Below are 22334 nucleotides of genomic sequence, written 5' to 3'. Positions count from 1 at the left end.
GCACTTTATTAAGGAATATTACAGTCTGTTAATAGATGAAATACCAGATAATGTCAGCTGGGCTTAGTTAAGTTATGTGGATGACTAAAAGAAATTCCAATTAATAGTTATGTTTAACTAGTTAAACATAAATTATTCCGCTTCCCTATGTTCATAATGGACCACTTATTGAGTAACTGTAGCACATAGTAATGCTTTTTATCTTAAATATCTAATATTTCCTCAAATTTATCTACAAACTTCCTTCAAAATTATTTATATATAATCTGACTGCATTAAAAATTCTTCAGAGGTGTAACTTACATCAATTATGTATATTTATATATTTGGAAACTAACTATTTAAACAAGTAAAAGGCAAATTCATCTGTGCATTTTGTATTCCTTTTTCCCTTTTGGAGAAGCAGAAACAAGCTTGACTGTATGGTTGATGTTCTCAAGCTTGTTCTCACTCTTGTGATCTGCAGTGTGTGCTTCCTTCCTACCACATTTCACTCCTTTCTGTGTCCTGTGTTTTCCAGTGTCCTCCTCATGGTGAAGATTGAGTGAAATGTAGTTGTAAAATGGTAATACTGGTGTTGCTGTTTTTCTTGAATGAGCTACCATTGTTCTGCAAGTTTTCAATAAATAGTCTTTCATTTTCTTCTGCAAAAACAAGGCAACAACTACCATTTAAAGTATGCACTGTCTTTCAGAGCAGCTTTGGCCTCCATTTCTGTTAAGGAGAACTGTGCTAAGCAACTGGCAGTGTCATCTGCATGTGAAGGATGTCTGGCTTTAAGAATTAGGGTAGACTTAACTTTTGGGTACTAACTGGGACTAGCAGCCATTTTGAAGGAAGACATGTTTTCCTCAGAATATTTTGTGAAAGTATTATTTTTCAACCACAGCTCATGTGTGGAAAACTGTTTAGAAGGACACAAGTGAATATGAATACTATGAATATGTTCTTTAAAAGTACCTGAGCATATGGTTCCAGTAGTTTTAAGTATATCAGAGATCTAAAAGGTAGTGGCTCTGAGATCTCTAGGAGAAGATCAGATGCAACATATAGTTTCTCAAAAACCCCAAAAGAGTCAGTACTATTAACATGATCCATGGAATATACCAGTAGATACTGAGTAAATCCATCTTCCCCTTTATGCAAGAGAAAATGAGAGACTTAAAAAAAAAATTCTATATATTTTTTTCCACCATTAGGTCTTGACTCCTAGATATTGTCTGCTGAGCTGAGCATGAGTGGGACCCAGCTGTAGTTGAACTTGTGCAGTGTACAGAGAAAAACTTCCCTTTGTATCTGTATCTGGTCCCTAGAACTTGTATGTGGGACAAGGAAGTGTTGTTTTCAAAACATGCTGTACATTCAGTGCAGTAACTAAAACACAACTCTTACAAAAATGTTTAAAATTTAAAGTGCATTTCAGTATTACTGACTTTTTCTAATACATGTCTTTAGGAAAGGAGACAGTTTGCTTTATCATTTGGAAGTAAACAGTTCCTTAAAATGGTGATTTTAATATTACAAGTATGGTGTTACCTCAAAAGTTCTAATTTCCTCATGCTCTGAGCAGAAATATTATTTAACATATTGAAGAGGAAAAATACTAATAATATTAATGTAATCTCCTCAAGAGGAGATTGCCTCTAGTTTTTCTGTCACTTATTCTTCAGTGAGGCAGTTGCTCTCTTGTGTATCAGCATTGATGTGAATGTTATGAGAGACCTGAAGAAGTCCATAAAGGTACTATTTTTTTCTCTCACTTCAAAAGCTTAGTAACATCTGGAAGATGATTTTATTTTAGGGCAGTTATACTCTTTATGCTTCAATACTACCTCATATAGTATTCATATGCTTATCAAATTTAGGCTTGCTCTGTGTTTGTGCCATTTTGAAACCCATTTTAATCACATGGCCTGTGATTCTAGCAGTCTTTTAGAACTATTTATTTTAAAAGTATATGATCTAAAACATATAAAGCAGTGAACTTCTCAAGTTGTGTGCAAATCTGTCTCATTTTGTTTAGGGTCCAGTGCCTCATTGGGAGAATTTAAATGTATTGCCTTTTGTGCTGTTTAGCATGTCACTTGTACAATTATCCAAAGCTCAAAACATAGATCTGTCCACATAAAATCACATTACTGATACCAAAGTTCCTAATGCACTTCATGACTTCAAGGCTGAAAAATTACTTAGACTAGACAGTTTGATTACTTTTATTTGTTTAATAGTTTCAGATCTGTCTTCATAGATTCATTTGGGAAGCAGGACTATTTCTTTTAAGAGTAATACTGGAAGTAGTCAACTTGCAGTAGGATGAGGTTTTATAGGCAAATTGTAAGATCCAAGCAGCTGTAATTGTGATGCAAGGATGGAAAATTCAGTGGAGAATAGACTAGGATGGATATTGATAAGGAAGTACACGTTTAAAGATAGTGAGAAGAAAGGCTAAAAGCACCTCAAGCTTGTGTCCTAACATACACACCACACAGAAAATGGAAGAAAAGCACTAAACCTGCTAGTTTATGATCTGATTTGACTAACAGAATGTGTGGATGAGCCTACCTATTAATTAAAAATGAAGTATATTTTTCTTGCATTTGTTTAGTATAATATTTATTTTAAAAGGATGTATGAAAACTTGTATGGCAGGGTTTACATTGCAAAAAAATGGAAGGGAATTATGTTTAGATGCTACTTTGTCTCTTCCTTTGCTCCCAAAAGGCTTGGGGGTGGTGGGAGGAAGAAGCTGTATTAGTTGAGTTCTGCAACAGTGGATCTCTGCCCTGGATAAATTCAATACATGCACTGTCAGTAAGATATTTTAATCTTGACTGATGAACATGTTGTAGACCATTGAGATAATCTGTTTGTGGTAGACATGATTAAATTTTTAGTGAAACAGTGACTTCTGTCAGTTGACTTTGAAATTGTGGTGACTCTGATATCTACACATATGTCACAGGGAACAGTTTGTGCAGTGCCATATACCTTGTCCACACTTCTCCATCTGTGCTTAAACAGCAGCTAGGATTTTTTTTATTTTCTTTTATTGTGGAGAGCTCTTGTGTATTTTTTTTTAATTGACAGAACAAATAAACAAAACTTCAGGCTAATTCTGCTCTTCTGTTCTTTTTTCCAGATTATGTAGATATCCCTAGTTCCCACATAATTTTTTTTTGTTCTTCTTTCACACTGCTGAAATAACAGAATTTCTCTTCTTCATCTTGTGTGGAGAGTTTCTTCCCTTATAATTTCTGAGGTGTTTTGTTCTAAATTTGGTATGGAAACTTCAGGTTGCTTGGAGCTTTTGATATGATGCTCTCTGACAAATCCCCTGTGAGCTTAGAAACTGCCAGCATCTCTTTCTAGGACTCTTCTCTCCATTTTTCCAAGACTCTGGTCTTTTTATTTTTTGGCTTAGCAAATGCCTTCTTGCTTTAACTTCATCTGATGCCTTTTTCTCTAGTCTAACACACAATTTCCACTTGAATGTATCAGAAGAGGCAAACATCTAGGCTAAAAAAAAAAATTATGGTTAGTTTTGGCTTTCCTTTGGTTTGAAAGAATAACAATCACGATGATTAGGAAGCCATTTTGGGCAGTGTAGAGCCTTTCTGGTTTTTGTTTTCATTCAATCACAGCTTGAATAGTATGGCTTTAGAGACTTAGTGTATCTGCTTCTCTCAGGCATTGGCTGAGAGCCAGTTGTCTGCCACTTGATCTGTACACTGCAAAATGATTCAAAGTGGGCTGATGAAGTGCATGGAATGACTGAGGAGTTGGTGACAATGATACTACCCCATACCTGAATTTATTGGTATTTTGTAGCTGAAAAAATTTACTGCATTAACTGCTGCTTTGAGATGTGCAAGCTCTAATTTTCATTCATCTTCAACTTTTATTCAGTCAGTGTTATGATCTGTTCTGGATGTGGTTCTGTATAGAGTGCTGTCTTTTTTGTGGCCTCAGAAATTAGGACAACCCAAAACTCTTCAGTCAGGATGTAAATGCTTGCTCACTCAGCAGTTCTCTGTACCTCTGGGTGCTGAACAGTACAGTTATTGAATCTACTCATGAAACCCTTTAAAGGTGTGGTTCCTTGAATCTCTAAGAGGTGCAGGTCCTGAACAGCCCAGCATTTGCCTTTGTGGCACTGTACTTGAGGTAAAGTGGAAATGTTAGTTCTGTGTTAGGTTGGGGGGTCTTGAACCGAGAAACCTCCAGGAAGAGCTATTCAATTGTAAAACTTTCATTTTTCCTCTCTTTTCTTTTTCTGTTACTTTGAGTTTAACAAATACTGCTGTAATTTGCATTCTTCTGGACTCAATGGCCAATAGAGTGGTGCTATGGTGGCTGCAGTTTGAAGGGATTTTTCTGTTATGTTATTTGGACTTGGGATGCAATTTCTAAGTTCTAATAAATTCTGTAAATTATCCCAGAATTCTGGATATGTAATTTATAAATAATCAAAATAAACAAATGAGAACATTGCTGTTTCTCCAGCCATTATTCTCTTACGGCCTAAAGGCACTTAGTGTAAAACTCATGTGTCTTATTTTGGTGATATTCCCACAATCAGTTTTGTATGAGGAGTGATAGTGATGGTATCAGCCTGAGTTTGCTGGTGCCATATGGATGTGTAAAAGTACAGATTTGCTTTTAAAAATGAACAAAAGGGATCCTTACTTGTAAAAATCTCAGGTAGCAGAGACAGAAGATTGGTAAATCCAAAATAAGAAAATATTTCAAATTGACAGAAGGGGAACAGGAAAGAAAAACCACAAAACCTTGTTAAAAGAGTGTTACCTAATTGTGGATGCTCATTAAGACATTGGATTTTTTTTCCTATGGGGTCTCATTTTATTGAAGTTCTTCTTGCAGCTATATTAAATAAGTCTCTCTTGTCACTTGGTTACTAGAAGTAAAATTAAATTATGTGCTTTAATACCATCATGGAGAAATGTCTTGTAGAGAATCCAGGGACTCAAAGTTTGTGGTGAAATAACTTATATCTTGGATTTATTTTTAGCATCCTGTGGTGTACTGTTAGCAATAAAGTCTTAGTATAATAATCCATTGCAACGCCTATGTGGAGGCTTAGTTATGGAATAAATAACTTGATCACTTCCTTCCAAACTCTGTGGATTTTGTTTTGCTATAAAATCCTGCCTTTTTAATATCTGTTTATGTAATCAATTTTAATTTATAAGCATCTTCAGAAGCAATTAAAAATTTGTTGGACTTTGAAGTTGAGGACCATGTTTATAGTCAGTTGGTGTCAAGGCTCTGTAGTAGAGACATTTACTTTAGTTCATCCCTGCATTGGGATGTGTGTCTGGGGGTGCAGAGAAGTGATCTGGTAGCTGTGACTGTAGGACCACTTGCTGCCTGGGATGGACAACAGTAAAAGAAGTTTCTTATGGTACTTGCAGTCATGTAGTGGAGCCAGTTGTGAACATAATGACATTTCACAGATATGTTTTCAAAAATCCGAGAAGCGTCTACTTTGGATGTGAGAACTGAGATACTTCTTGGAGGTTCTTCTGATCAGTATGTTTTGGGAAGAACAAGTGGCATATGCTCAAAAAGGTGCTGATCACTGGCTAGCTTGCATGCCTTCCACCAGAGCATGAGAGTGATAAACTCATTCAGATAGTAATAATACTTTGGTAACTGTGGTTGAAAAAAAATAATAAATCTAGTTGCCCAGCTTTTCTTCTTCTGTTTTCAGAAATTTCTGTGGCTTTGTACCTAAGATATGTATGAAGAGATGAAGAAAAGTCAGGGTGAAGGTCTTCCATTGTGGAATGGTTAATCCCTTAGAGTTCAGGTTTACTGTGGCTGTTAACAAGTTGACATAGTCTTGCTCAGGTCTTACCATTATTACCACAGGTAATACAGTCTCCAGTGAGGATATGGTCTTAAAATGAGGTTCACATCCCTTTGTTCTTTTGCGTTTTTTGGGTGCTTGACTCCAGAGCACCTGGTGAATTCACTTTTCAGCAGTCTGTTCTGCTTTGACAGGATCTTGTGGAGTGAGTGGCAAGGTGCATCTCTGCTTGGTGTCAGCATGCTGGGTGTCCGTGCCAGGGTGTGCTGCCAGCATTTTGGGAACAAGGGACCAGCCCAGGCCTTACAGGTGCTGGCCTGGTGATCACAGCATCACAGAATGTGCTGAGTGGAAGGAACCCCCTGGATTATCAAGCCCAAGTCCCCCCTGCATGGCACCATTCCCAGGAGTCACCCCATGTGCCTGAGAGCATCGCCCAAACGCTTCTTGAGCTCTGCCAGGCTGGGGCTGTGACCACTGCCCTGGGGAGCCTGTTCAGAGCCCAGCCACCCTCTGGGGGAATTACTAGGTGTTAAAAAAAAAAAGAAAAAGGAAATATGACTTTTCAAAGTGTATTTGGGGGACATTAGAGGCAGACCACTAAAAAACAAAAATCCAGGTGTGCCTAGCGTTTTCCACATCTGGTTGCTCAGCCGTGTGTGAAAGTAGTGATTTGATACCTCGCTTTTTGTGACAAAAATGATTCAAAGAGCCATATTTTTCAGGGCTCTTGATCTGGAGGCTTTGGCGGGTGTGCAGTACCTCTTAGCACGGTACCGGGAAGACGATCCGTGCCGGGAATCTTTTGTTTCGGGGTTTTTCCCCTCGGCGGGCACCCCCCGCGTCCCCCCCGCCGGCGGCAGCGGTGGCGCGGCCCCCGCGCTGCCCCCGCGGGCTCGGGCGCGGAGCGGCGCCCCCCGCTCGGCGATGGTTCCGCCCGCCGTGCGCGGTCATGTGCGCGGGCCCGGCCCTCCGAGCGCGGCTGGGCGGCCTCGCACAGCGCCGCGTCCCGGGCCTCCGGCGGACAAAAGGGCGCAGGGAAGCGAGACCTCCGGAAGGCGAGGGCAGGCGGCGTCGGTGGTGAACGTTTTCTGATTTTTCCAGAAATCAAGCAGAAGACTGAGCTGCTGATGTCAGTTAACTCTGAGAAGTCGTCCTCTCCAGAAAGGTACGGCCGCATCCCCGTCCGCATGAACGCGGGGCTTCTCCCTCTGCCTCCGCGGGGCTGCTGGCATTGTCCGCGTGTGCTGCATGCTGGATCTCGCACCGTGCCCACCCAGCCTGCCCTCCCGGTCGAGCTTTGTGCCTTTTGGCCGCGGTTGCCGGTGGCCGGCCGTGCCCCGGAGCCCGGCGGGCTGCAGCATGCGGATCCCGGCGGGGCTGGCTGGTGCAGACCCCGCGCTCCGCCGCGCCTGTCAGGCGAGCGGCGCCGCGCAGACCCCGCGCTCCTGCCCGCGCTCCTGCCCGTGAGCATCGGTAGCAAATAGAACTTGGCCGAGCGTTTCGTGCCCGGTTATGTGGAAAAGGGAGTGTCCTCTGGAAAGTAGCTCAGGAATCGCAAATCCCCCCTATTAGTCACATTCTGTAAGATAGATGTGATCCCTGTTCAAGTCTGTGCTAGGAAATGGAGCAGTCGCTGCATGCAGTAATGGTTCATGCCTGCAGGTAAGGACAAAATGACTCAGAAGTGTTTTTAAAGCAATTATTTTATCTGTCAATCAGATTAGTGCTATTTCAAGTAGCTGTTTCATTTTTAGGGAAATACTTGAAGGTACTAAATGTACATTTAAGTCTTCTGACGTGAAATAGCCTCCTGGTGATTATTTTGTTGATTTTAAATAAACCAGCCCTGCTCACTTCTGTTTTGCTTGCAGCTGCATTTTAGGGCATTTTTGGTTTTGAAACTGCTTCAGTCTAGGGAAACATAATACCATTTTCCTCCCATTATTTACAATAAACATTTTGGCTGTATGCAAAAGACCCTCTGAATGTTTTGTTTCACCATTTTAATATTGGATGCTGGTAAAAAAATACTGTTAATTTTAAGCTCTCAAACTGTGTTAGGCTGAATGATGAGCTGAAGTTTATTTTATTGAATGGCTCAGCTTAGAGAGACATGATAAGGCACTGAATGCTATCTTAAGGAAACAGGCTAAAAGACATCTTTCAAAATGAACGAGTGCTGTGTGGCATGGGTGGTTTGAAAAACCAAAATGAGCAATTTAATTTGATTTATAAGTATATTTACGTATGATATGTAGAAGCAAACTGCATTGCCTTTCACCAGCTGTGGTTATAACAAAATACCAGCAATAAGAGATTCAGAAAATGGTGGGGGGGAATGGGATGTTAAGTCACCTTTCCAAAATGGAGATATATAAGAAGAGCTTTGAGAGAAATTTTAGTATTTATTTGTTCAAAATTAAGAATGAGGAGAGAAAATGCAAGTGGTTTTTTTTAACCTTTATCCCACTCTTATGCCTAAAATTTTTAAATACAAGACTCATAAAATGGTGGTGGTAACAGGGAGGATGATGGAGTGAAAATAGTAAAGGAAACAGGTGTTAACTTGATTTTTGGAAAGACTTACGTTGGCATTGCTGTGTGGGAATTTGGTGTATAATACAGATACTTATTTTATCAAAATGAGTGTTATGCAGCACCTGACACCTGATCAGTCTGGTTTTGAGCAGAACATGCTCATGGTTGAACTAATGGTAGTCCTAGATGAAGAGGTCCTTTTAAAGGATCTTAACACAATTAGAAAAAGATGCATTTGTCTGAGATTCATTTGAATGACTGTCATTAAAAAGTAAGATTTTTTTTAACAGCATGATGTGTTATCACGCAATAAAGATTAAAATGTGGCTGTTGTATATGCACACAGATTTGTTTTGAGGATTTAAATATATGGTACTGTTCACCTGGAGATTGGTTTGACATATCAGCTGCATGGTCAGCTATAAATGAAAACATCTTTATTTCATAGGAGGGTTTTGGTTTTTTTTTTAAATAACCACATTCTTTTCACCCATCTAAAAATAGACTGAATTTTTTTGCAAGCTGTTATGAAACAGTGCTGTCTATCCTATTAGCCGCCAGTTCCTTTCAAGGCTCTTTGAAAATGAATATATAAGATTTTTAAAAAAGAAATAATTATAATATTGAGTGTCTGAACTGTTAAACTGGCCTAATCTGCTCTGTAGAAGAATTGCAATGTGTATTTATGCCATGCAGACATGAGAATATGCATGTTCTTGAAAAAAAAGGGAATGAATTCTTGCCTATTTATTTATTGCTGGTTTTAATCCTTGCTCCTAGTGGTTGGGCTTCTTGTGAAGCTTGAGTTCTCCGTGTGGGAATGCTGTGTGGAAGATCTGAAAGAGTCCATGTCTTGTTTCTTGTTTTCCACGCTAGCAGAGGCTGCTAGACAGCGCTTGCATAGCCAGAGGGGAGGGGAGAGGAGGTGCCCTGTGCATTTACAGAGACTGATGAAATGGGAATACAGGAGGAATGAGAGAGAGCCCATTACTTGCCTCCTTCTTTGGCTGGTCTTTGTTTTTACAAGACAGTTTGGTGTTTGTAGGTTTTCCTGCTCATTTGGCAAGTTCAGCGTGCTGTCACATCTTACTGATGAGAAGAAAGCTGGGATATAATGGATGGTTTGGCTGTTATGGAGGCTCAGCATTTTAGAAATCCTGCAGCGTTCTCCTAGGATAGTTGTTTGCTATGAATTTCAGAACCTTTTAGGAGACATTAGCAAGAAAGTTGAACCTTTTTGTTGAGGAACCTCTGAGATGTTTAAAGACATTGGCAGCCTTGAAAAGTAAATTAATACAAACCTGAGACACTTTTCATAGATTCATCCTTCCTTTCCACTTACCCTAGAAAAACTGAAGTTGCAGAATTGAGGTGATGAGATTAAGATACCCGTGTTTTGGCATGCTATGGGATATTTCCTGAGCAGACACCATCAGGCAGAGTCTCTATGTCCTGAATTTCCAGGTAGGTAATGCTGCCTGGGCCGAAGTCCTGGTTCCTTGTTGATAAGGTAACCCAGGTAACTGGGGATGTGAGCGTGCCCGTGGGCTGGGCGGTGGATCAGGTAACCCCCTGCAGCTGCTGGTGCTGAATTGATTTGTTTGGATGCCTGAGCCTGAAGGAGACCATGGATATGTTTCCCTACAGCGTGCTCACGATGTGACACTCACCTGGTTTCCTTATCTAATGAGTAGTAATTAAACTACGATGTACCTCCTTGTTCTTTGTGCTTCCCTGGAGGCTGGCTGAGGTTACTGCTCCAAGCCTTGCCAATGTCCTGAGGGAGCAGGTAGCAGCACCCAGATGGAGGAGGGATGGTCTTTTAGGAGCCCTCCAGGAAGGTGAAAATACTTTTAATTTCTGGTGTAGGAGTTATGCACTCTTCTCAGCTACAGTATAGGGAATGCTTTCGGCTGCACAGATATTTTTCCCCCCCTTTTTAGGGGCTGTGTGGAACTCTTGGCAAGTTTCTGTTTCTTTTTGAGAAAAGTTAATTCTTTCACCTGGATGGCTTTATACTCTTAAGACTTCAGACTTCCTGTATGTAGTACTTTTCTTTTTCACATTTTAGGACAAAGAACTTGTTATTTCTTCAGCTCTGATTTTGGCTTCTAAATTTGTGTCAGCAGTGCAGTTTTACCGTGGAGCATTTTCTCATAAAGGTTATTAGCAAGGCTGATCACTCTGAAGTGTCTGACCTGCTCTTTTCCCCTCTTCATACAAATGCTGCATAAGCATGTTTCTTTGAAATGAGTTTCTGCTTCAGTGTTTTTTGAAAAACAGCAGCCACTTATGAACAGTCTTAAAGTAGGTAGCTGGTATGTATATAATTAAATTTTCATCATTTTGGGGGGTTTCATAAATAGCAGTAAAGAAAAGATCCTTTCAAATGACAAGGTTGTGTTAATCTGTGTAGAAGTATTTGGTGTCAGGTGGTACAGGCAAGTTTTAAGGAATAATGGTGGTTTTGGTTTGGCTTTTTGTTGGGTTTTTTTAAGCCTTGGGGTATGTATATCCCTCTATCTTTGTAATTTATCTTTGCAGAGCAAATTAATGTATTTTTCACTGCTTTTACATAGTTTCTTCATCAGGTCATGCCAAGAGGGCATTCAGGGATAAAGTAAAGGAGGAAGAAATCTGAAATAATGAGAAGGAAGGAAAAAGATGGAGGCTGAGTATTGTCTGCTTTCTTTTCTGGCAGACCTAATGTTAGTTTTTAGAGGAGGCATTGTGAAACAAGTTATGATGTTGAAAGATTCCTCCAGGTTTGGAACATCAGTGATTTTTTTTAATTCTGTTTTTGTGTGTGAGTACTTCTTTTTTAAATTTAGTTGTCGATGCACTACTTTTAAGGTAGAAGTGTAACTTGTAATAAATATGGAAATAATGTTTAAAAGTAGAACCATCAGCTAACAACATGATGTGTAAGCTGATATTGCTGTATGTCAGATAAATGGTTTGGAATAATTGTTAGATAATAGGGCATTATAAGATAATGATTCCATTATTTATGTAACTAACACTGAAAAAAATAGTTGTCAGAATAATGCAACTATTTCATCAGTTCCAGTAACTTTTAAATACATTTTCAAAATACTGTATTTTCTTTAGCTCTCTTTCAGCTTTTTTTCTACTGGTTCTTTTTTATAGGATAAAAAAATTTTGTACATCTTCCATTTCAGGACAGTTCAAATCTAGTTTTAGTGGTCATACAACTATAACTTTTCTGATTTGTTTAATATGTGGTAACAGTGACCAATATATATTTTGCCCCCCTTTTCCTCCCAAAATTACAAGCTCATTCTATTTGTTGTATTTTATCTCATAGAAAGAAAATCATCCTAGCTGAGTGTGGGCCCTAAGCTGTTTGTCCAGGGAGGCACTTTATTCCACCACCAACACTTTTGGGGGACAGTGTACCTGTATAGCTCTCTTACACTGGGTGCTTAATTTTAGATTGCCAGTTCTGGACCAAAATAAATCCTAGGTTTTGTGTGGCTATCATATTAAAGGTTCCACAGTCTCACTTGTTTTAGCATGTGAGGCTTTTAAGTGAAATATGAAAGGGATGTGGAGGCAAGGAATGTTGCAACATGCCATTGTCCTTGTGTAGGAAAAAATGGAAATAGCTTATATAGAAGAAGTCACTTGTGGAGCATGTTGAGGTGATATTTTTAGGGGACACCGTACTTTTATTTTTTAAACCAGTTGTGCCTCTATCAGTAGACTTTGAAAAGATTAAGAATTTTAAGTGTATTTTGCTTTCCAGGGATAGACTCAGTTTATTTCTGCTATAAATACATTTTCTGCTCAGTTTATTCTGTCTGGAATTTCTGCTATAGGTAAAAAAATTACAAGTAAAATAAATCATTAGTACCCCTGCTACTCAGATGGCCTGTGCACTACTTTTTTTTTTTCTTTAATTATTTTTTAAAAATAATTAGCAACTTTTCATCATGCAGGTATTTGTGAGGTATTTATTACAGGGAAATTTCTCATATACTTTCTGAAAACTAAAACCTCAGATTTTGTCAGTTCCTGTTGGAACTAAAATGAGAGAATTTTGTGAAAGGGAGAGATGGAAGGTTCTGGGGCATTGTATGAGGTTTTCTGTATGAGAGCTATTCACTGGAAACTAACTCAAGCAATCCAGTGGTGGTTTGAACACAGTTACTGAATGGCTAAAAAAAAGGTATGTAAAAGATTGGAAAACCATGACTTGCACAATATACTTTCTAAAGTATTCCAGTTCTATCCCAGGTAAAATGTCTGGGAAAAAAGTAATGGATCATTTTAAGCAAAGCCTTTTGTATTACAGATTTAGTCTGTTTCATGACCTGAAACGTTTTGCCTAATCACTGTATTGGTCATGCCTTCACTAAAGTGTCCACTCCAGCCCCTAGGTGGATGGTAAACGAATGTTACCTGATAGAGTGCATAAAACAATGTGTATTTATGCCCAAAGCTTGCATTTCTTTTGTTGCTGTAGTGTATTACAGGATAAACTCATCTGTGGTTTTCTGTGTCTTCATATTGTATGCATATTCATATTATATACTTACAAATCAATAATAAAATGTTTAGATATTAATGTAATTCAGTGAATTTACTGTGTTGTGATACATGTGTTTTCACTGATCCAGAATTGATGTAGTTACTGAGGGATGCTAGGAACATATTAAGCAAATGCATGCAGATTTAAGCATTCAATTTTGTTGCATATTTTGTGTTATAAGCATATTATCAGGAAATTGTGGCATCTCTCAGCTTTTGACTTTATGTGAATCCTACTGTACAGTTTGGAGGATATCTAAACTTTCCAGTGGATTGAAAAATACCTTTTCTGTCCAAAGGGTGTTGTGACCAGGTGGTCTTTTACTAGTTCTTTCTTCAGGAACATTACACTCCAGAACCAGTGTCTGCCTTAGGTGCTTCTGTATTTTCTTCAAAACTCACCTGTAGTCTTGGGTGATCTCTGACAAAATCTAAACAGTCACTGTTACATTAAAAACAGATGAAATTTATCTCATCTAGGATGCCTGCCAAACTCATGCTGGTATTTGTGACTAGATGGATAGTGAACTGTGATTTCCTTTTTTTTCTGCTTCATTCTTTTTCTCTCTTTTTAATCTTTAAAGCTTCAATTACCAAAGGAATGTGTGCAGCTCCAAGCTCTGCCTATGTTCTTCACCAAATATATCCATAGAGTTTTCCTTGTGTGGTTATAGCTTTAGGTCAGTCAGGCTGGTTGATTGCTTCTTTTTCCTGGCTGGACAATGTTCAAAACCAGAACCACATCTCATGTAGATGTTCTATTTGTATGAAGTTTTGACCATTGTGTTTAATGAAGGCACTTTAAATAACCTCTCTGTATTAATAAAAGTGTCCTAATTTTGTCTTGATATCTGCTAATAAATACCATAAATTGGTATTTTCTTCTCTTGAGAGTTGTGAAATGTTTATATTGTAGTGTTGGGCTGGTTGATCTTCCAGACTTGTTTTCCCTGAGCTTGGTGCAATCTAATTCCATGGAAAGGAGGATTTCTTTAACCTGCTTCAATTTGGAGTAACATGAAACCTTTTTAGAATTCAGTGCTTTGTTTTCCTGAAGCAACTTCCTGTGCCCCAAACCTAGTGAGATGGTCTCATCCTTTCTAAGAAGGCAAGGGCTCATCCTTCTGTTGCTCAGTTCTGCTGTGTATGGTGGTAGTGTGTGTCTTTTGTGGGGGCAAAGGAGGTCATATAATTGCAGCAGAAACTCCTGTTAAACTACATTTCTGTCCTGCACTGTCAAAGCTTAACTTTTACTAGTTCTGGCAGAAACTGAGAGTATTATTTTTGTCATTAATACTACTATAAAGAGACATCATTACTTTCTCCTGCAACTGCTGTGTCAGAAAATACCCAGCAATTTTTTTCTGGTGGAGATGGAAAGGTGGTTTGACATTTCTGTGGGTTTCAGTGGACAGCTCTTGTGTTATTCTCTATCCAGCATTAGGACCTACAGATTCTCATTGTTGTCTGCAGCTGCTGCAGCCACTGTCCACAGAAGCTTTCAGTTCCTTCTGTGCCCACATACCAGACACTATCCACCTCTGTTTATTTCATGCCATGAACTAGAATGGAAGATTTTTGGCGTTAGCTCTGCTCTTTATGAATCCTTCTATAAAAGGATTACCTTATACCCTTCGGAGACCACGTGTGGTGGTTTCCTCGGAGTGGTGCTTTGTCATCCCTAGTGTGACAGTGTAAAGCCTTTCTGACAGCTCCTGTTGCATATGTGACAAGAATCAGGAATTCCACTGCTGCTTGGTGCCTTAGCTATGACAAGTGCCAGCTTCCAAGAAGACTAATACAGCTTTGGACCAAGACTTCCCTAAGGTATGAAAAAGATGGTCAACCATAGTGATTCTGAAGTACATTTTTATCAATTAAAACCTTTCATTCTGTTATAAATAAGAGTAGAAACAGTCTTCATGGACTTAGAAATCTCACTCGGCTCCTTTCCAGGTAATTAATGTTTCAGAGTATTAGTCTAGAAAGCCAAATAAAGAGAGATACAGCCATCCTCAGAATGCTTATGTTCCACAGCCAAAGTAAAAGAATGAACTTACAGAGAAAAAACTCCTCCTCTTTCTCTCAAGAGCTCTTGATGTTTGTGAGTGGATTACTGACACAATGAATTAACTTAGACCCTATTCCTTGGGCACCCCAACTGCAATATGCTGTCAGTGAATACATGAGGGTTTTTTGTGTAGACCATTAATATTTAAAGTGCTGTTGTTCTTTATGGAAATCTCTTCACAGGTTTCTCCAAGGCAATCTTATTGAATATGTTTCTGTAGTTGAATTTTTATGTAGTTTGTTTCACCTGTATATCTGCTTTATTTATGTTACTTTTCTGTTAAATGAATCCTGGCTTGGAAAGAAAACATACAGGAAAGAACTGGTCAAGATTCTTTTCAAATGTGTTTAGCACATAGGAATTTCAAGGGCTATTAAAAGAACCAGAAGTCATCCAGTTGAAGCAGGACAGTGTCCGAGAATGCCAGTGCATTTTTTTACTATCATTTAAATACTCAGTGCTTTAAAAAAATGCCTCAGCAAAACTGCATGGAGTGTGTTCCAACAGATGCCAGGACAGCTTAAACAGTCTGCAACTAAAAGTCTTAAAGACTACCCCAAGCTCAAACCTAAGGCAGATTTAGACACTTCACCTTCAAAGTGTTACTGATATCTTTGCTAAGAAACTTGCTAAAGGTATGTGTCCTTCTAGCCATGCCAGTTGTTAGAGGTAGCCAGACATGGAGGGCTCTGTGTCCCAGGGGCAATATCTCCTGTTGTAGCTGAATAGGAGAGTGCAGGACTGCTGTGTCCCTGGGGCAATATCTCCTGTTGTAGCTGAATAGGTGAGTGCAGGACTGCTGTGTCCCTGGGGCAATATCTCCTGTCATAGCTGAATAGGAGAGTGCAGGACTGCTGTGTCCCAGGGGCAATATCTCCTGTCACAGCTGAATAGGAGAGTGCAGGACTGCTGTGTCCCTGGGGCAATATCTCCTGTCATAGCTGAATAGGTGAGTGCAGGACTGCTGTGTCCCTGGGGCAATATCTCCTGTCATAGCTGAATAGGAGAGTGCAGGACTGCTGTGTCCCTGGGGCAATATCTCCTGTTGTAGCTGAAGAGGTGAGTGCAGGACTGCTGTGTCCCTGGGGCAATATCTCCTGTTGTAGCTGAAGAGGTGAGTGGTGTGTCCCCAGGGCCAGGCAGTGAGGAGCATGGCCTCCCCACAGGTGTGTGTGCATGCACATGCTCTCCTGCAGAAAATGCATCCACAGCTGTGCGTGCAGGGCAGCAGAGACTCAATCCAGGGCTTTTATTGGCACCCACATCAACACACACAGAGCATTGAGGCAAGAACTGCATGGACAGCCTCGTCCTTTTCCTCCTTTCCAACTCCTTACAGTGGAAGTCCACTGGTGGAATTTTCACAGAAACTCACATGAAAGCTCTGTGTGCTCTCTTAGCCAATTTTAAATCCTCTAAGTAGTTTCTAGCCCCTAAATGCATGAGCCTTCAAGATTCATATTCTCACTTGAGTTGCTGGCACTTGGACCTTATTTACTGGCTGGCCAGTCTGACTTGAAATTGGCTTGAGTTCACACATACACACTCCAAATAGAAAGTGTATCCACAAAGAAGACAGGTATAGGGTTTTAGTGACTGTCATGATCAAGGACAGGGCTTAGTCAGGCAAAAGCATGGACCAGATGCTTATTTGTACTGTACCTGCCCCATTTATCCTTTTTCCCTGCTATTTTCTCTTATTTATTTCTCCCTTAGCCACTTCTATATCAGTCTTCCTCCAGGCCTAATACCTATCCCTGAACATTTCATAGCGTCTTGCTTATTCTCGCAGTACTGTGGTAAGTTTTACACAATCCCAAAATGTTCTTTCTCTTTGCATCCCATAATAAGTCCCATACCCCTTAAGGCAATAACCTTTAGTTTTCAGGGTGTTTTTTTGGAAGAGTTTTGACTCATCTTGGTAGGTTTCACACTGGGGGAACATGGTCTAATTGATAGTCGTGGGAGTAGCTGATTCACATGCTCCATTTTTGCTCTTGAGGATATTAGGATTGACCTGTTGTTTTGCTTCTGATCTTTGCTGGATCTGTTTCTCTTCAATCAGATAACCTAACACTGGTCTCCCAGAGGCTATTATCACCTGTCAAAACTGGATCTAGGTCTGTTTGTATTTTTGGCCATCTGATATGGGCATCCAAGAGATTGAAATTAACTGAGGATATGAAATGCACCAATGCTTTGCTACTACTTCTCACACTCCTGGAAGTTTGATGTTACAGAGTTTTGTCTACTGTGTAACTCTATTTAGTTTTTAGACCTATGTTTCTGGAAAGGAAGAGTGATGTGTATTCCTACCATGTGTTAGATGCATTCTCTGTGCTTCACATGTACACTGCTGGATGTGTCAAGCTCATACATCTAATGAAGGCAAAGCTCAGGCATGACCAAAACCAAGCAGTGCTCCTTACTCTGCTGAACTGGTATCTGTGCTTGTCACAAAATCCATTTGAGGTAACACAGGGATGCATAATAATAGTAAACAGCTCTGAACCATAAACTGTCTCACATCCTCCTTCTCTGTGGTCTGGTCCAGAAAAGAGATGTCTGGTAATAGTGGCCAAAAAGTGCCACTTTAAAAAAGGCAAAAAGAATCATATTACTCTCATTCTGAACAAGGCTATGTCTCTGAGATAGACTGGAAGGCCAGTTGTTAATCTGAGCTGCAGACATCAAGATACTGCTCAGTTCCTTCACAAGGTAGCTGAGCAGGCAAAAGACACAGAGCCACAATGTGTGTTAGTCAGTATCTGGCTATCTGACATCAGCATTCAGAAAACCTGGCATGTATTACTTCTACTTCGGGAGCCCAGGAGATAGCTAATACTTGAGACTTTGCCAAGTTGTTCTCAGGAAGAGAAATATATGATTTGAAGGTTGTGAATGTTTGTGTGTATATGTGCAGTGCTGTTTATTTACACAAAACATGTAAACAGAGCTCATTTGCTTGAGCAGAGTAGAAACAAAGTGCAACAAGCAGCTATTTTGCTGATGTTTTCAAGTCTGCCTGTCTAGCAAGTACTGTACTAAAAAAACCCCCCTTAAAATTCAAAAAACAACACCCAAAAAACCCCACGCAACTCTCTCCTGGAATCACAGGCACAGCATTTTTTTGCTGTTTTTTTTTTCCTGCTTTTTCAGCTGTTGTGTAAAAGACCTAATGTTCCTTTTTTACTGAGACTGAAAGGAGGGTATTCAGCCCAAGTCTCAGCCTTGACTGCAGCCAAATACTGAATGCTTAGAGAGTAGCTCAATCACAGACATAAAATTTGTATTATAAAAATGCTACACCTAAAACGAAACTTAAAAAAACTTCTTTATGTGTACTACACTACCTTTATTAACTTTCTGGACAGTGCAGTTTGTTTCCAGCTCATTCTGTATGGTATCTGAGGACTCTTGCCCTTTACTGCAAATAGTCCTTGTCAGATCTTTCCCATGGACAGGTGTGAGCTGCTTTAAGATCTGTCTTTCAAGGCTTCTGCCAGGTTTCCACTGGATTTCTCTACGGCAAGAGAGATTAAGACTATCCTGGGTTTTGGTTGTAGCTTTTATTCCCCCTACTAAATATTGCCTTTCTTCTCTTGAAAGCTGCACTAGGTTTTCATGTGGTGCTTCATCACCCTGCTCCATTGGTCTAAACCTGTATGAGTCAGCGGAAAAAACCTATCTTCCCTAACTCCTGAAAGCTTCTGAGAGTAACAACTTCTTGGTTCTCTAAACTACTTCTAAGACCTTGTTGTTTTGTTCACAACTAGTAGTTCATGTGTGTAGTGTTGCCTGCAGAAAGTAATCTGATATTGAATTGCAGTGGGATTCTATATGGAAATAATACAGTGGGAGATTTATCATAGAGCTTTCCCTTTAGCTCCCGCTCCAGCCTTCATTCTTCCTGTCTCTCCTTTTGTTGAGTTACCATCCCAAGCCAGACATGTCACTGTAGGAGGGTATCAGATTGGTCACACATTATTTCCTCTTGTTGAATCCATATTGTTTCTTCCTGATAACCTTCCTTTCCATGTTTACAGAAGCTTTAGATCCTGGTGCACTTTACTTGTAAAATACGTAGCATTGTGTTTTTGTTAGGATAGGCACATTATAATAATTAGTGGGCTACAGCTATTTTTACTGAAATGTAAACCTTGGTGATTTGTATTGTGCATACTGCAATCTGTAAATGGATTCTTGTGAGTAGTTTAATTGATTGGAGGAGGAATATATTATCATAGAATCTTAGAAAATGCTGAGTTGGAAGGGACCCATCAAGATGATTGAGTCCATCTCCTGGTCCTGCACAGGACACCCCAGGAGTCACAGCATGAGCTTGAGAGTATTGTCCAAACACTTGTTGAACTCTGTAAGGCTGGTGCTGTGACCATTTCCTTGGGGAGCCTGTTCCAGTGCCCAACGACCCTCTCTCTGTCTGGGTGAAGAACCTTTTCCTGATGGCCAGCTTAAACTTCCCCCGACGCAGCTTCAGCATTCCCTCTAGTCCTGTCGGTGTCACAAGAGTGAAGAGATCAGTACCTGCTCCTGTTTCCCCTCTTGAGGAAGTTGCAGATTGCAGTGAGTTCTGCCCTCAGTCTCCTCCAGAGTGGCCAAACCAAGTGACCTCAGCCTCTCCTCATGTGGCTTCCCCTCCAGACCCTTCACCATCCTCATGGCCCTTCTTTGGAGGTGTTCAAGGCCAGGCTGGGCTCTGCACAGAGCAATCCCCCCCAGTCAGAGGTGTCCTCACCCATGGCAGGGGAATTGAACTGACTGAGCTTTAATGTCCCTTCCAACTCAAACAATTCTGTGATTCTATGATTCTGTGAAGTGCAGCAAATATAAGGCATTACAGGAAGCTACTGTTTGTTTGCACAGTTTTACAGGTGGAATTGGTTAAGAGCATAGTTGACCTTTTGTCCCGAAGTCATGAGCGTGATACATCTAATTTTATCTTTTGTTCCCGAGTAATTTAATGCTTTTTTAATCAAATCCTCCAGAGTTGAAAACCAGAGTTTTCTAATTTAAAATATAAGAGAAGACTGTGAGTTTTCAAGTTTCTTTCGAATTATATTTTGGCACGTTTGTTGCTGCTGTTAGTATTCAATCCCATAATTCCATAGCAATGCAAAAGTCTGCTTTTAATTAAAATGTTATTTTGTGGAATGTAGTAGAAACTGTTATAACTGGTGAAATATAGATTGGTTTCCTTGTGCCAGATTGGAAGATTTAAATTGCTGTTTTGAAGCGGTATGGGTGATGTCAACGAAATGTCAGTGGAGGTGATTTGTTGGAATTGAATCATTAACTAGGTAGGAAGATGTAAAGTTGAGAGTTTGTAAGTCATTTTCTATAGTGATTTGACTTCAGAATGCAAGTTACTAGGAGCCATGAAGTGCACAGTTTATTTTACAAAGGAGAAAAATGAAATGTAAGGGAGTGTAATGCTTCATGGAATCATAAAATGCTTTTGGATAGGAGGGACCTTTAAGACCATCTCCTTCCACTCTCTCTAAAATGGGCAAGGGCACCTTCCACTTGAGACCAGGTTGCTCAAAGCTCCATCCAACCTGGCCTTGAACACTTCCAGGTTTGTGGTAGGTCTTCTGGATGGAAAACCTGTTGCAGTGCTTCAGCATGCTCACTAAACCTGCCCTCCTTCAGTTTGAAGCCATTCCTCATTCTCCTGTCACAATGTGTCCTTGTAAAAAGTTCCTCTTCAGCTTTCCTTGAGCTCCCTTTGGCTACTGAAGGTTCTTTAAGGTGTTGCCAGAGCCTTCTCTTCTCCAGGCTGAGCAACAACTCTCTCAGCCTGTCTGTTTAGCAGAGGGCTCTTCCAGCCTTCTGATCATCCTGGTGACCTACTCTGGACTCCTTCCAGCAGATCTATATCCTTCCTAAGGTGGTGGTCCCAGATGTGGACACAGTGCATCCATCTAGGTGGATGTAGAGTAGGGGGGGAGAAGCACCTTGACTTGCTGGCTGTGCTGCTTTGGGTGCAGCCCAGGACACAGCACACCCCAGCCCTCACTGCTCCTCCTCTTGGACCTCGAGCTGTTGATCACAACCCTTGGGGTGCATCCATCCAGCCAGTTCCTTATCCACAAGTAGTCCATCTGTCAAGTTCATGTCCCTCTAGTTTAAAGATGAGGATATTGTGTGGGTATCAAATACTTTGATTCATCATACTATTGCAATAAATATTTCATTTGGCAATAGAGTTTTCTTAGTTTTATGAGCTTCCTGCCAGTTAAATTTGGCAAATATGTCTAGATATTACTAATTACTGTTCCAGTGTTGCTGACATGACTAGTTTAATTTTTCCAAAATCTGTTGAATATACTGGATTTTGTATAGTACATATTGTGCACTGCTCAAGGTTTCTTTTTTTCTTTTAAAGTTTTAGTCAACTGCAAGTGGTTGTATCTGCATACTTAAGGACAGTCCAGACTTCTGTTGAGCTGGAATCCATAAACATAATTAACATGATGGTGGTGTTGTAGTGTAATTAGGTTCATTAACAATATAAACACGGAGTGTTTTATTCACAGGAGATTGCTACTATGTCTTTAATTGTATGACTGTGGTTTGTCTATTTAGAACTTTTCTTTCAAGTGATTTGAGTTTTCTTTAAGACTGGGATTCTTAGTATGAAAGATGCATATATATGTTTCTCCCAAGCAAGTATGGAGAGACATGATATGTATATTGTCTGAAGAAAAGGATTTTTTCCATTTTTTCCCTCAGTTGTTTTTTTTTTTAAGAAAGAATGGTATTTGAGTTTTGAGAAATTTTTTGAAGTGTAAAGGCACAATATATATGTTGAAAATTTTTATGTGTTCAACTTAATGCTCCTGCTTTTTTTAAACAAAATTTAAAAGTTCACCTAGTCTTCTCTTGCACTTCTTTTAAGTCAGTCCTAATACCTCAGCATTGTTTTGGTGACTCCTTATCTTGTTTCCACCGTTGTTACACTTGCAGTTGGCAAACATTAAAGCATTAGCTAAAAGAAACAGATACTGACTGAGGCTGGCAAAACTCTGGTTTCATGAGCAGCATTAATTTATGCCCACATTGATTGAAGCTATCTGTCCCCATCTAATACTCTTGTTTCTAGCTTACTTTTAGCAGGCTGATGATTAGAACATGCTTGCCTGAGGAAAGCTTGATCCATCTCCCTCCAGGACTCATCAATAACTATTTATTTGGGTAGTCCTTAGGTTTTAAGCAGAGCACCAAAAGTCATTACTGTCCCTCAGGATGTGATTGTGCTGTGGCTGAAATGATGCCAGCCTGTGACAGTCAGAGCACAAGGCCTGTGTTTGGTTCTCC

The 22334-nt window shown here is 39.9% G+C and overlaps 1 protein-coding gene across 5 annotated transcripts in view; it reads left to right on the top strand.

Moving 5' to 3' along the window:
* Positions 1 to 22334, top strand: part of SRPK2 (SRSF protein kinase 2) — a 129599-nt gene that overhangs the window by 36928 nt on the left and 70337 nt on the right. The window contains exon 1 of one of the 5 annotated variants that reach the window (XM_036400259.2): positions 7440 to 7495. The exons of the other annotated variants lie outside the window; for them this stretch is intronic. Coding sequence (XP_036256152.1) covers positions 7455 to 7495 — 41 coding nt within the window. The 5' untranslated portion in view covers positions 7440 to 7454. Of the gene's footprint in view, positions 1 to 7439; positions 7496 to 22334 lie in introns of those variants that run through there. 5 annotated transcript variants of the gene reach the window in all.

The sequence above is a fragment of the Molothrus ater genome, chromosome 5 (assembly GCF_012460135.2).
Source record: "Molothrus ater isolate BHLD 08-10-18 breed brown headed cowbird chromosome 5, BPBGC_Mater_1.1, whole genome shotgun sequence".
Taxonomy (NCBI): domain Eukaryota; kingdom Metazoa; phylum Chordata; class Aves; order Passeriformes; family Icteridae; genus Molothrus; species Molothrus ater.
This window is presented reverse-complemented; position numbering and strand designations above follow the sequence as displayed.